At 37.9% G+C, this 14485-nt stretch overlaps 1 protein-coding gene across 1 annotated transcript in view; it reads right to left on the reverse strand.

Moving 5' to 3' along the window:
* Positions 1-9127, reverse strand: part of cntn2 (contactin 2) — a 32451-nt gene extending 23324 nt beyond the window's left edge. Inside the window, exons 1-5 of the mRNA XM_040115494.1 lie at positions 9012-9127; positions 4058-4199; positions 1731-1906; positions 1433-1528; positions 781-993 (exon numbers count right to left, since the gene is read on the reverse strand). Of these exons, the coding sequence (XP_039971428.1) occupies positions 781-993; positions 1433-1528; positions 1731-1906; positions 4058-4199; positions 9012-9069 (685 nt within the window). The 5' untranslated portion in view covers positions 9070-9127. The remainder of the gene's footprint in view (positions 1-780; positions 994-1432; positions 1529-1730; positions 1907-4057; positions 4200-9011) is intronic.
* Positions 9128-14485: the final 5358 nt, after the last annotated feature.

The raw sequence follows: 14485 nt of genomic DNA on the forward strand, positions 1-14485 counted from the left end.
TTTTGCCCTGTCACTCAGTTTGGCCGGACGGCAAACTCTAGGAAGAGACCTGGAGGTTCCTAACTTCTTCCATTTCTCTATTATTGGTGTCTATACTCCTGGGAAAACTCAAAGCTTTAGAAATGGTTTTGTACCCTTGTCCTGATCTCTGCCTCACCACAATTTTATCCCAGAGGTCTACAGAGAGTTCCTTGGATTTCATAGCTTGGTTTTTGTCCTGACATGCAGTGTGAATTGACATACCTTATATAAACAGGTTTGTGGGCCTTTCTAAACTATGTCCCGTGAAATCAATTTGAAAATGGCAATTAGATCCATTTAAAATTAAATCTACAATACAATAAAGTTTGCAAAGAGTGAAGTGGTGTGGATACGTTCTGAAGCCTTTGTATACCAAAACAATGGTCCCCAGACCTAATTTAAAATATATTTTTATAAAATGTAGTAAGTTTTTGCATGGCTTTTAATATTGAGAAACATTAAACACTTGTTTTGTTACATTAAAGAAAAAAAGGGTACAGTAACATATTTATAACAATGTATATGTTTAGCAAAGTAAAGCGTTGAAAAACCAAACTTGAGGTATGTTTGAATCTGTATCAAAAACATTTGAACTCAAGGTTAAGGAGGCCTAATTTATAACCTACAGGTTGCTAAATTGTTCAGTTACTGAGTTAATTCTACTACACGCAGCCAGTATTCTTGCAGACCTCCATGGTGAAGCTACATGTTGCTGCTAGTAGTGTTAGTATCAGTGATGCAGCTGCAAAGCCTCCATACCATCAGGCAGTACAGTGAGCTGGTTGGCTGTGCTGAAGGTGCTCTTGGTGCTGATGTCCAGGTTGATGGTTGTGAAGCAGAAGTATTTCCCTGTGTCGTTTGGCTCTGCTTTAGCCACATACAGGTTCCCCGTTACCTGCGACACAAACCTACGGCCGTCGTCTTTTTTGATGAAGTTGGGAAACTCGTTGATGAGCCAGCGGTAGGACAAAGCTGGAGAGAAGATGTTGGTACAAATCATCTTCATCAGTAATCCATTCGGAACTTACTTGGGTTGTACTTTTTACAGTTGTACAAATTACAGTCAGCAGACTCAGTTTAATGTAAATATTTCAATTCATTAAGAGCATTTTGTTTCATATTCACCTATCTTCCAAAACTGGTTGATACTGTAATTCTGTCCATTTAAAAAGCATGTGACCCACTAACAACCTATGACCCTAGACCCACCTGTCAGCTGCATGCTGTAGTTTTCTGACAGTTAGTTCTCAGTGAGGGTAAACTATGACAATGTTAAAACCATTTTCCACCAGACAGCACATAATTTTTTACTGTTTCTCTCATCTTCCAGGTGGTTTAAAATACTTAAAGACTAGTCTAAAATTGTGCAGATTTTCCAGCAGCAGTAGGAACCCTGAAGTAGAGGGGATACCTGGGTAATGTGGAGGTGGCTGGCAGGCCAGGAAAGTTCCTTTGCCCTCATATGCTGTCTGAGGACTCCTGCTGTCTGGAGGGAAGTCATGGAGGTCTGGAGAAATAAGCAAAGGTAGAGAAAGAGAAATAAATTTTTAAAAAAAGGTTCCTATCCCATAAACATCATAGACAAAGAAACAATAATACACAGTTGGTAGTAACCAAAGTACATTTTTGGAGAGTTAGAGTAAAGTAAAAATTCTGAATTACTGTCTATCTAATGTCTATCTAAGGTTGAAAGTCCTTTGCTCTCTCACAGCCAAATTTGAGGTTAGCTGCTCTGCTGATGATGATTCCACAGCGGTTGATGGCCAGACACTGGTATGAGCCCGTGTCTCGAACAGACTCAGGGCTGCTGATCACCAGGTTGCCAGCCACCAGGGTGTAACGGAGGTCCAAACCGAGCGGGACATCAGTGCCATTCACGAGCCATCTGCAAGACAAAGAGCAGAGGAAAAATATTGAGACGCCAAAAATAGAGGATAATAAACATAACTCAATTACAACAGTACAGAGTGTTAGAGGCAGAGCTTATTCCTTTAAGAAAGAGTCAACTTGTAGGTAACCTGTGCCGATCATCTTTGCTATGAGAGTCTGTCCTGGTGTGTGTAAGCACATACTGTAGTCAGAGCCAAGGTAAGGTACATGCTGTTGAGAGCAGTCTAAAGAATCTAAAGAAGTCAGCCGTAAGATATCTAAAGAAGCTCAAGGTGCATGAAGTTCCAGTTATGCAAACATTATGATGGCGTCTCCGCCATTCCTCCAGAGTTGCCTGGATAGGTAAAGTTTGTTACTACCTACCAGCCAGGTTAGGCTAAACTAGCCTAAAAACCAAAAGTCTCCCAATTTTAGTTCTGAGCTTCGGTCTGGGAGGGTGAGAAGAGGCATATTAAGTTCAAAAACATGAATGACAAAAAAAATCAAAAATTATGATTGAATGAACTGCATATTTTGAGTACATGCAACACAGCAAGTGTAGAACAAGAAAAAATATTAAAAAGAATCATTAAAAAATACACGAGACTGTGAATGTGTGAAGAAAACTTATGTAACTATGCTTGCAGCTCATAAAAATAATGTGCACAATATACACTTTATCCACAAAGTTTGCAAAATATGCTTCTCATACACATCATTCGTATTAATCCATACATATTTACTGTGTATTCACCTCATCAAATACTTTGCAGTTACAGATGATGCTGCTGATTTCTGTTCCATGTATGGACACGAAACTGAGAATTAATGAGAATATGTCATGATAGGTCGAGAAGGTCTGTCCTTAAAATTTTCTCCCAAGCCCTCTTGAATGAATTTGTAGGACTCTGTACCAGCCCTCAGATTCCCACAGTTTATTCTATACTTGTTTATATTACAGATAAATGTAACATCTACAGACATAGATAAATGGAAGTCATATTGATACATTTACCATTAACCTGGTATCATACATTGTTCACCAGTCCTGCTTCATTTCCTGAAGCACAACATCTCAACTTGTAAACCATGGCATCACGTAACTTGCATGAGGTTTCCACGGATATTTACCAATTTGTCAGCAATTTTAATACCACATAGAATGTAATTTAATACCTGTTTCACAATCATACTGACCAAAGTATGAAAGTATGATGGAAAACCACTAATGACCGATAACTATTTATAATCATATCACATTTTTTCACTACTTCCTATCAGTATACAATGGTAATTCCTAATGATATAATTAATTAAATTAACATGACTTGGACCCAGATAAAGTGGATTGATTAACCAATCAAAATGAGTAATTCTTTTGGGTTTATTGAAGTTTTTGTTAAAATTGAAATTTGCCTAGTACGAGACGATGAGATTCGTAGCTACCATAACTAGCAGTAGTGATACTGTTTGCTGCAAGTCTGAAGGTGCCAACAAAAAAGGATTGAACAGTTTCCTGCAGCACAATTCACTCTCCTGCATGTTTTTGTCTTTACATACAAAAACATTTTACTACTAACATTACTGCCCACAACAGGCAAGAGAACATATCAGAGGCTTTTGTATATGAAACTTTAATACCTTCTAAGGCCTTTTTTTGGAAGAAACTGATTTTTTTTCTTTTTAAGATTTAAGAGTGTATGTGTGTGTGTGTGTACTTATATCCTTGTGAGGACCATTTTAAATTTTAGTCTTTGAAGTGCGGACAATTTTAAGAAATTGAGGACATTTTTTCTCAAACTTTCAAATGGCTTTTTGAGGGTTAAGAATTGGCTTTAGGGTTCAGGTTAGAATTAGGTTGGTTCAGGGTTAGGGTAAGGGGCTAAGGAAAGCATTATTTCAATGTGTGTTCTCACAAAGAGCGTGTGAGTTTGTGTGTGTGTGCGTGTTTCATAGGATACTTTTGGGGACAAATTTGAGACTAAAGACCAGTTAGTTGAGGATGGCTTGTCCAATTGGGGACAAACGCCGTGTCCCCACTTCAGAAAAAGCTGATTTTTGGGTTAGTCGTTAGGAGTAAGGTTATGGTAAGTCTACAGGAAGTGAACGCAAGTCTATGTAATGTCCCCAGAAGTGACCAAAATCAACGTGTGTGTGTGTTACCCACCTGTAGGAAGCAGCTGGACTGGCTCTGGCCTGGCAGCTGAGGGTCACTTTGCCTTCACTCAGGCCCTCTGGGTAAATTGAACTGTTTGGCTGTTCTTCAAACACTGGCCCACTGTCATGACCCGACACACACACATCTCCACCTGGAAACATTTTTTAACAACACACAAAATTATACACCAAACCCTGTACCAAAAGTTCCTACTATGTCCTGGACAATCCTATTGTTTACTTATATACAGTACTTCGGTCACAACTATTTACATCTTGTCCTTTCTTAGTTTATAGGAAATATGTCTACGATTTGACTCCATGATTCTGACTTGGACCAAAGATTTAAAAATCTTCCCTTAGTTTGTTCTGCTTTCTGTCACTTTATTAATATGATTTAAAAAAAGAGAAAGGGCTCTTTTTTCTTGTAGAAAACTGTACACAAGTGTTTTCTTTATGCATTATTTGATTTTTTTGCAGGCTCATGGTCTACCCAATCCTCACTTGACCAACAAACATGAAATGACAGTTCGGTGAGTTCTTTCTACAATTAGCCATTGAATGATCTTAGCATAAAAGACGGTTAAATCTACAATATATCTTTACAACATTTGGGTTCCCAGGGATTTGGGGATTCCATCACATAGTTCCATCACATAGTTTTTGATCCATAACAAAACTATGTGATGGACCAAAATGGATTTCTGGGTCAACAATAAAGACAGTGCTGACAATTTCTTGGATGAACTTCATCACCATGTAAAAAATTCTATTTCAAATGCGAAAAGCTGCAGTGCCCCTTCAGCTCAGTTAAGCTTTCTGACCCAAAAGGGAATAACCCTGCATTATGTAGCATTTGATAACTGGCTTTAAATGCAGGTCTACTGGAAGACATGCATCGTCAACAGTGTAGTCAGAAGAGACAGGTGCTGCAGTCTCTCTCTGAAGCTAGATGCAGAGAACCTTAGTGTCTGTAAAAGTAAAACTGAATCACATGCTGTGGGGAGACTAAAGCCTTATAATTACACAATTCTTCAGCTCAGCATGAACCCTGCCCCAGTAGAAAATAGCATGAAATGTAAGATGCATAACACAAAATGTAAGTTTTCCTTGTTGGAAAAGTTGGAAAAGTTGGAAAAGCAAATTGCTTGGCCTGTCTAAAATAAATGAGATAAATTTTAATGTTGTAAAGGTGTCCAAAATCCAAAGTTCTTCCACACTATAGTGAGACTATAGTGTCATTGTGATTGGTGCCATTTATGAGTGCAAGTAGGATGATCCAGGCAAAATTTGTGAATTTAATGAATTTCATTTGAATTTTTAACAGCTGAGAAAGATGAAAGTGCCTGAAGAGTTTAAAACCTGAGACACAATCAGTGTGGGTGACAAAATGATGCATTTCAGTGGCATAACCGGACATCTCAGAAATACTGCTGTGACTGAGCCAAGGCCACGTAACAAGGTATTTTAACTTCAGTTGTATTTCTGTTGAATGGTAGAGGACTGGGAGGGATCTATCCATCACTGCTGTACAGGCTCCCGACAGAGTCTTTATGAGCTGCGTATCTGCTGTGCACATTTGTAACCCAGAGCAATGTGGTGTAATGATGTCTATCTATAACCAGATTCCAAACCAGTAGGGCCTTTTGTCACAGAAGAAAACGCTCTTTATTTCTTAAGAATCCCCATCAGTTTCCCACACACATAATCCTCAGTCCACCTTTCAAACTGAGCATATTCCAAATAATAAATATACACACACACACACACACACACACACACACACACACACACACACACACACATCATTTTAAATGATTTTAGCATAGGGCTGCAACATAAAAAAAAATATGAAAAAGGTTAATGGGTCTGGCTACTTTATGAATCCACTGTAGTTCAACTCACAGTCTGCTCAAAGAAGAATGTAAATTATACTTGCAGTAAGTTTTGTTCATGTTTGTAAGTAAGTAAGTAAGTATTTAAATAACCAAACCAAAGGCACACTATAACCTTGGACAGAAGGTTAACGATTAAATACATTTCCATGCACCTGTGTTTGTGCATGTTTTGAAATTAGGCAAAAAGAAAACTGAATAGAAACAGCTGTTATTACAACTTCTACTAATACTGCTACTACTACTAATAATAACAATAATAATAAATAATTAAATAAAAATTAAATAAAATACATTATTAATTATTAATTAAATAATAGTTTTTAAAAGAGTTTTAAAAGAGGGCACTGAGGTAGTGACAAGCCTTGCCCTGAGGACCGAGGGCAACAGCTGGTCTGGAGATCGAAGAGTACAAGCAGGGATGAAATGGGTGAGGGGATAGTAATGTAAGATGGGGAAAGTCCACTCAGTGATTTAAAAAAAAAGCACTAAAATCTTAAAGTCAATTCCAAACACCACGGGTAACCGGTGCAATGAGGCAAGATCAGGGGAAATGTGCTCATATTTTCTCGTTCTTGCAGGAACCTTAGCTGCGCTATTTTGCACACATCTGAGGTGGTTGATATATTTCTGTGGCAGTCCAGCAAATAACGACTCACTGTAATATAGATGGTTAGAGACAAAAGCAAGGAGGAGCGTTTGGGCATCACGAAATTAAAAAAAAACTCTCTGAGATATTTTGGGTGATTTTGCTACGATATTTAGAAAATGCTAAATATTATGTGATACTATATGAATTGGGTCCAAACACAATCACTTCAGTTTTGTCATTGTGCAGCATTAAGAAGTTACTCAACATCCAGGACCTAATGTCTGCTAGACAGGCTTTGAGTGAGGACACTGAGGTGATGTCTGATGGATTTATGGATAAGTACTTTTGCGTATCATTACAAAAAAATTTAAAAAAGTATTGGAGTTGACCAATTATGATTTTAAGACAATTATTATGAGATAATTTGACTAGAGCAGTCCTAGTCACACCTATCCAGTTTTATTATCTATCAATTAATATGCCATGATCAACTGTATTATTCTGTCCCTGATGTGTGTTCCAACTACAAACAAATTGAAAGATAGCTAACAGGAGGAGTCAGACAAAGTTAAAATGATACAGCACAAATAAATGTTCATAGCTTATAAATAGCCTCTTGCACATGCTAGACCAAGAATCTACATTTACCTTAGCTTAGCATTTTTAACCATAGCAAATGAAACTATCACAAAGTTGTTTGTTTTGTATTCCAAACGAATTAATTCCAAATTATTTATATGCAAATTTGCACACAGAAAAGGTTACAAAACGTGATGGAGAAAAAACACTGATCACCCTTTTTACAACAATGTTACAACAACACTGATAATCCCCATCCAACCTGACAGAGCTTGAGAGGATCTGCAGAGAAGACTGGCAGTAAATCCCCAGATCCAGGGGTGCAAATTTTGTCTCATCATACCCAAGACAAGACTGTAATGGCTGCCAAAGGTGCTTCAACTAAGTACTGAGTAAAGGGTCTGATTACTTATATCAATGTGATATTTAATTTTTTCCTTTTTAATAAACTTGCAAAAATGTCTAAAATTCTGTTTTCACTTTGTCATTATGAGGTATTGAGTGTAGATTGATGAGAGAAAAAATAATTTAAACGATTTTAGCGTACATGTGAAGGAATGTGCAGGGGTCTGAAAACCTGTACACTTGTACAGACTCAGCCTACACAGCGTTACATGTAATGTATATGGATTTTCACAGACAGCCACAATCTGAAAGAAACAACTTCCTTCCTTCAAATATATGTTTTAGGTTTTTTTGCTAGGGGGCAAAAAAATTGTTTCCAAGACCTTGGACGTGTGCTGTGAATGTGTGCAGAGCATTGTTTGTTTCCTCAGAGGTTTTTCCGTGGACACACACGCACACGTGGGGGAGTGTTTGAGAGTGTTTGCAGGACCTGAAAAATGGGAGACTAGAATACTGGCGTCCAACAGCTTTGTGGGGCCCAAAATGCTGGACCACAAGTTTAAATGGCTGGGTTAGGACTTGGTTTTAGGATTAGAACTAGGTTTAGCTCAGGGTTGGGGTAAGACATTCAGTTGTGATGCTTACATTTAGTGTTAGGGGATAGGGACTGCATTATGTCAAAGACGGGTCCCTATGATATAGTAAAACAAGGATGTGTGTGTGTGTGTGTATGTAAGCATGCACATTTGTCATCTCACCACTGAGGATAAAAAACAGCCTTCATTCTGTGGAGTGTATTGTATGCCCATGGGGACTGAGCACGCGTGACTGCACATTTCAACACTCTGGCAAAGCTCCATAATTCCAATATAAGCTACGCAAGATCACGATCTATCATTTATCACATCGGTGCATTAAATTCAACAACAAGGTGCCCAAAATTGAATCCCCCTCCAACCATCATCTAAAACAACAATTAAATTTTAATCAGGCCTTAAAGCCCCTCAGATGAACCACAACCAAACACTGAACTCTATCTTTGTCTCTCTAACACATAAACATACATATAGACAAATTTCTGTGTTAACTATTTTAACTGTTCTTTTAAGGATGGTGCAGCGACAAAACTAGGAACAGACAGCGTTTAGCTAGAGCTGGTTGAAGAAATGACAAATAAGACCCATGAGGGAAGTTTTTCTCATTATCATACTCACACACATGATTGTAGATATTTTCCTTGATTTTTTTATGCCGTGTTATCAAGCTCCAGCAATGACCACAGTTCCAAAAGAACCAGGTCATGTAGCTGGATTTTGACCAAAAAAAAGCTTAACATATTTAGCAAATAGATGAACAGCTGACAGGTGATCTACATTAATTCCCAATTTAAACCCCAAACCCAAGTTTCAATTTTAAACTACCCTTAACCTTAACACTTCCCTGGACTAAAATCTTAACCTAGTTCTACTGTTAATTATCAACAACAACACGTATTCTGCAATCAATCTTCAAACCCACTCTGACGTGCATGTGTGTGTTCATTTGGAACTTACCAACAGCTTCCTTCAGAGCCACTGAGCTGAGGATCAGCAGACACAGCAAAAGCTCCATTATCTGGATCCAGGGGGACTACAACAAGATTGCAGACAAATCAGGAGCGGACGGGATCAAAACCTTTTCACCTTAGCTCACAGGAAGATGATGCATCCAATTTGGGCCTATGCAGAAAAAAAAACAAGATAACTTTGAGAAACTCTTATTGCTCTATGGACATTAAGCACTAATTGCTTGATGAAATGTAATCAAAGTTGACTTTGACCCGTCCATCACTAAAATCCCCCGGTCTTCTTTAGCAAGAAAAAATAACAACTAACATTTTATCAGCATAAGATACTGGCATCTGTACTCTTCACCTTTAAAAAGACTATCAGTCACATGATGTTCATAATGACAGAAATAATTCTTATGTCCAACATCAACACTTTAATAACTTAATCATTTAATAACTTTTATATGTTAATAATGATGTACATACATATGCTCCAAAAGATTCATATCTTTCACCTTTCAGGTTGTAATTGTCATTCTTCATTCCTTAATCATGCATTTATCAAAATTCACTGGTAACTGAATGTTATTTGATGTCTAACATGAAAACTTCTCATTACATTAATCTTTCTAGGGTGTGATGCTTCTTTTACCTTACAAACAATCTGGCAGAGTACAGACACACAAACCAACAACAGACAAGTTTCATTTTGGCCTTCCATCAACTTACTCACAGAATGAATGATATTTTGGGACAGCTGATATGACCTTCTGTACTTGGAAATAGCTTAAGGTGTATCAGATAGTAGGCTACATGTGTTATTTCAATGTGTCAGATATTACTGTATATTTTATCAGCATTTATCGGATGGAACTTATCAGTACAAAAGATACCAAATATCACGGGACTCAAAAAAACTGAGGCCAAAAAAACTGATCGAGACATCCAATAAGAAATTGCTGGTTGACTGAAATGGTCAGTCTGAGAGTTCTTACAGTAAGACCTTATGGTTCCATTCAGAGCCACTAAACTAACCATCTTACAATGAACACTACTTTATCTGTTTGTGCTACAATCCAAAATAACAATATACATTTTATTCACTTTTTATCATTTTGTTTAAAAATACACTGGGTCGTACAGAGAGTGGTGTTCTTAGCAAATTAACATGTTTGAGTAATAAGTTAAGTTGAATTAGCTGAATGAATTCGGAGACCAGAGGCTTTACTTTGTCCTTGACCCCTAAATTGCACTGCTGCTCTTATGGCTCCTGACAAAACCATCATTGTGCCTGTCCTCTCATTTGTTCACAGTGAGTCACTGCAATATCAAACTGCTGACAAGAAAACAATCCACTCCTCTAATTCAATGGAGGTAAACCTGGGTCCATTTCAGCATCACAAATAGTTTTTTAAATAAAAATGTACATTTGGCCTGCTGGAAAGTGAAGTGCTTAAAAATGTCCATATGCAGTCCATGGTGCACTATGGCTCTTTGCAACACAGTGGTGTTTCTATGAGTCATTGCTTCACTGGTTTTTATCATGAATACTGAGCGTAGTGATTTTCCGCTTAGCTTTCCAATCCAGGACAAGTCCAGGTGTGATTTAGCTCCTGGTTTAAGGTGTTTTCAGACTGGACCTGGCAAGGCAAATTTAACGTTATGTATTTTGTGTTGGAGAAAACAGGCATCAATGTAAATGGTATTAGTTGCAGGGCCGAAAGGATAAGAGGCTGGAGCTAGTTAACAATCGCTTTCCCTAAACCTTTTGTTAAACACATTGCTGTCTCTCAGTGGTCGGTGCAGTCAAACATCAACCCTCCTATTCTGCCACATGTTCAGTCATAAAAACAACTATAAACCCAAACAGTTTGTGTGTTTACATGTATGTATCCTGGTTTTGAGGCTTATCCTGATTTTGATCATATTAGGGATATAATGTTTACATGGAACATGACAAATATTGTTATTCATCTCCCTGTTAACATGATTCTAAGTATCCAGGGTTCAGATTATGTGTCTGCAGTGCCTTGATTCCTGTATTCCTGTATGTTCTGTACCAACAACAAATATTAAGAAACCTGGATCAGGTGTTTACATGCCACAGCACATCCTGTTTTCTATGGGAGTACTCCAGGTAGCATATCCAGGTTTCTCAAAACCGGGATAAGCCCTTATTCCCGTTTCTGAAACCAGAGATGTTTACATATGCAAAACATAAGCAGGATACTCCAAAAACCTGATCATAACCAGGATACTTGTGATCATGTAAACACAACCAGTTACAATCGATACTAATTGAACAAAAAACACACTTTAAGTCTGAAACTGCCTGTGAAATACAAAATGACTTGCACAAAATCCACCTTTATTGATTTGACAAAAAATCTGAACTTGCAGTCCCCTGAACTAGCTTTTTCAGCAGTCCTCATCCCCACATGAAATTTGCATAGCTGTCATTGAGATGAGTAAGATTGTCTGAAACTACCTAAGTATGTTTTTGACCTAACTCGTCTCACTGACAACTGAACAATCAGCTAGCGTAGACTAGAAAGGTGAGGTTGAAAGTTCTTGAAAAAGCTATTAAGTGGACCATGATTTTGAGATTTTTATCACTGTTATTTCCAAGGTCCAGAATGAACTTCACACTCAATTTTAACAATCTTTCCTAATATCCATGCATATAGAAAAAGAGTTTCCACAGCGAAATAGGGCCTCAAACTGATTTATCATGGCCTTGGATAATGCTTAATAACAAGATTTATTTGAATAATTCTGAGATTGAGTTGTTTTTCTATCCAAAAGACACTTGAAGGGACATTCTTTATCTTTATCACCTCAACACATATGGTCCATCCCAGAAGACAACCCCAATTTATCAACTTTGATTCACTCAATATGGAGAAGGCTTGCACTTTTTCATGCATCATAAGGTGTTAATGGCTTCACTGAGTCATCACATCAATGTCAGTCTGCACTCTCACACAAAGTGCTGAGACTGAAAGGAAGGGGACAGCAGTGGAAGGAAAAAACAGGGAGGGAATAACAGAGAAACAGGCGAATCAAAAATTCAAGTGGAAAATCAGGACAATGGAAGAGAAAGAGAGAGAGTAAAAGCAGAACTGACAAACCGATAAACTGATAAAGAGGAGGCAAAGAGAAGAAATAAAATAGAGAGGGAGAGAGAGAGACGAAGCTAGACCCGGTTTATAGTGTAATGGAGTAGGAAGAAAACAACAATTTATCACATAACTCCGAATGGCCCCTCATTTTATATGTATCACAGAGCATGGCAGAGTACATTCAGCTTAGTTCTTATCAAAGGTAGAAAGCACATTTGATATTTTTGCAAAAGTAAAAGTATGATAGTGTGCTGAACTGAAACACTTCACCACTGCATGTCTGCATTCTGAATTCTACAAAAAACTGTTTTTTTGTATCAGTTTTAAGATGTCAAGGACACCAATTAACATGAGCTGGCATGTGATGTTGGAGAGACACATTCACAATAACAAAACATCACATCTGTTTCAATTAAGGTCTCAGTATGTAAATACTGCAAATGTCCTATCAAATTTAAGTGAAAACATTTTAGATATGAGCGTTTGTTAGTAGAAAGCAAATTTGGCTGCTAGTGCGCAATGGCATTACTGGGGTTTGAGTGAAAAGAGGTGAGCAACAAGTCCTTCTATCTAAAAATATAATTAATTTGTCAGTGCCATTCAGAAGGGCCCATATGACCATTTAAAAAACAATCCATGTGACTGTGTCCTGATACACATATGCAACGATCCATCATGCTACGTCCACCTTTGCTTCTGAGAGACAAGTCATTATTTGTACAACTACGAGAGGCCGCTAGTCAGTAAAATGTGGACATAATTCATTTTAAATGTTTGAACAAACAACCAATGAGCAATACTTGCAGATCAAACGGATCAATGGTGATTTCATTTACTGGGTCACTTAGTCGGCCCAGCACTTTGTCTCACACTGAAATATCTCTAACAATATTGGACATATTGCTATGGAAATTGAAACTTTGTATTGATATTCAAGGCACCCAGAGGATGTATCCTAATGAATTTGCTGAACCTTGACTCTTCCTCTAGTTCCACCAGCAGGTCAGAAATTCCAGAGAAATATCTCTACATCTACAAGATGGATAAACCAAACTGTAGAGACATACCTGGTTCTCAGAGAATGATTCCTGCTTTTGGTGAACCCTAAACTTTTCCTCTAGTACCAGCATGAGGTTGAAATTTGTGATTTAGAGTGAAATATCTCAATAAGTATCCGTTGGAATACCATGAAATTTAGTGAAGACATTTATGGTCTCTGCTTTTTCATGCTGCACTATCTGTGTTTCTTGATATTACTAAGGCTCACAAGGCCCCATTGACATTGTTCTTATATGCCTGGAACACTGATACTCGTCATCGATTTTGTCTGAGGGGGCACCATAGTGTCAGACTTTGCCAGCAGGGAACAGCAATAAGTTGAAAATCCATCAAAACTTGAGAGATGATGAATCAAACTTTGCAACTCTCTTCAAAAGGGTCTCTCAATAGAACAGTGCAAATTCTTCGACACTGATTCATTTTTCTGTTTTTTTTCACATCGCATCAGATTCTCACAAACAAGATGTGGTAACTGGTGATCAGGTTCTCATTGTGAAAGGAATTCAAAAGTCTAGATGCAAACCTAGGCACTAAGAGCACAGAAGCAATGCAAAGAGAAGGAGATGAAGAGCTGGTGACGGTGACAGAGACACTAATGCAAGTTAGGAAACTTATTGAAGTAGGTATAGAGCAGGTTTTCTTATAAAAGCCCACCTATAGGGATTCAACCTAATGAGCTAGAATGTAAGCTCTTTCTGCCTGATCTCTATCTCGAGAGAGTTCACAGACTAATTAATAAAAAAAAACTACATGGCGAGATAAATTGAAAATACACTGTATATGATATAGCAAAATGCCAAAATATTTCAAAGCTAGAGTAACACACATGCCACTGCATTTATTTTGTATTTATTGTTAAGGTCAAGGTCAGTTTCTCAGCAGCAAAGCCTACCTGAAGACAAATCAAATGCAGAACCTTTTCCCTCTTGAATTCCTGTCAAACTTTCATTTCTTATGGCTCTGAGCATTTACTTCTGATGGCAGACTAAAGCTCTGTGGCTGTCCCTGTGGGGTCGGTGAAAGCCTGGCTCAGTCTGAGGCTTATTTGCTGTCCTCACTGCACCCACCTATCTGTTTACTCAATCTGTGTCTAATAGGAGGCAGAAACACAGCCTGGGTAAGAGAATAAGAAGCTCTCACTTCTGGAGAAAGCTGCCCTCAGGCCTTCATTTAGATCCCACTTCACTGCCTGATAATAAAAGTCTCAGGTTAGAGAAACTTCAATAGTGTGGAGTAAAATATAAAAACAGTTGTATTTTTCCTTAATTAGGCTACTTCAAAAATATTACAGTGACTA

Source organism: Xiphias gladius, chromosome 21, assembly GCF_016859285.1.
Source record: "Xiphias gladius isolate SHS-SW01 ecotype Sanya breed wild chromosome 21, ASM1685928v1, whole genome shotgun sequence".
Taxonomy (NCBI): domain Eukaryota; kingdom Metazoa; phylum Chordata; class Actinopteri; order Istiophoriformes; family Xiphiidae; genus Xiphias; species Xiphias gladius.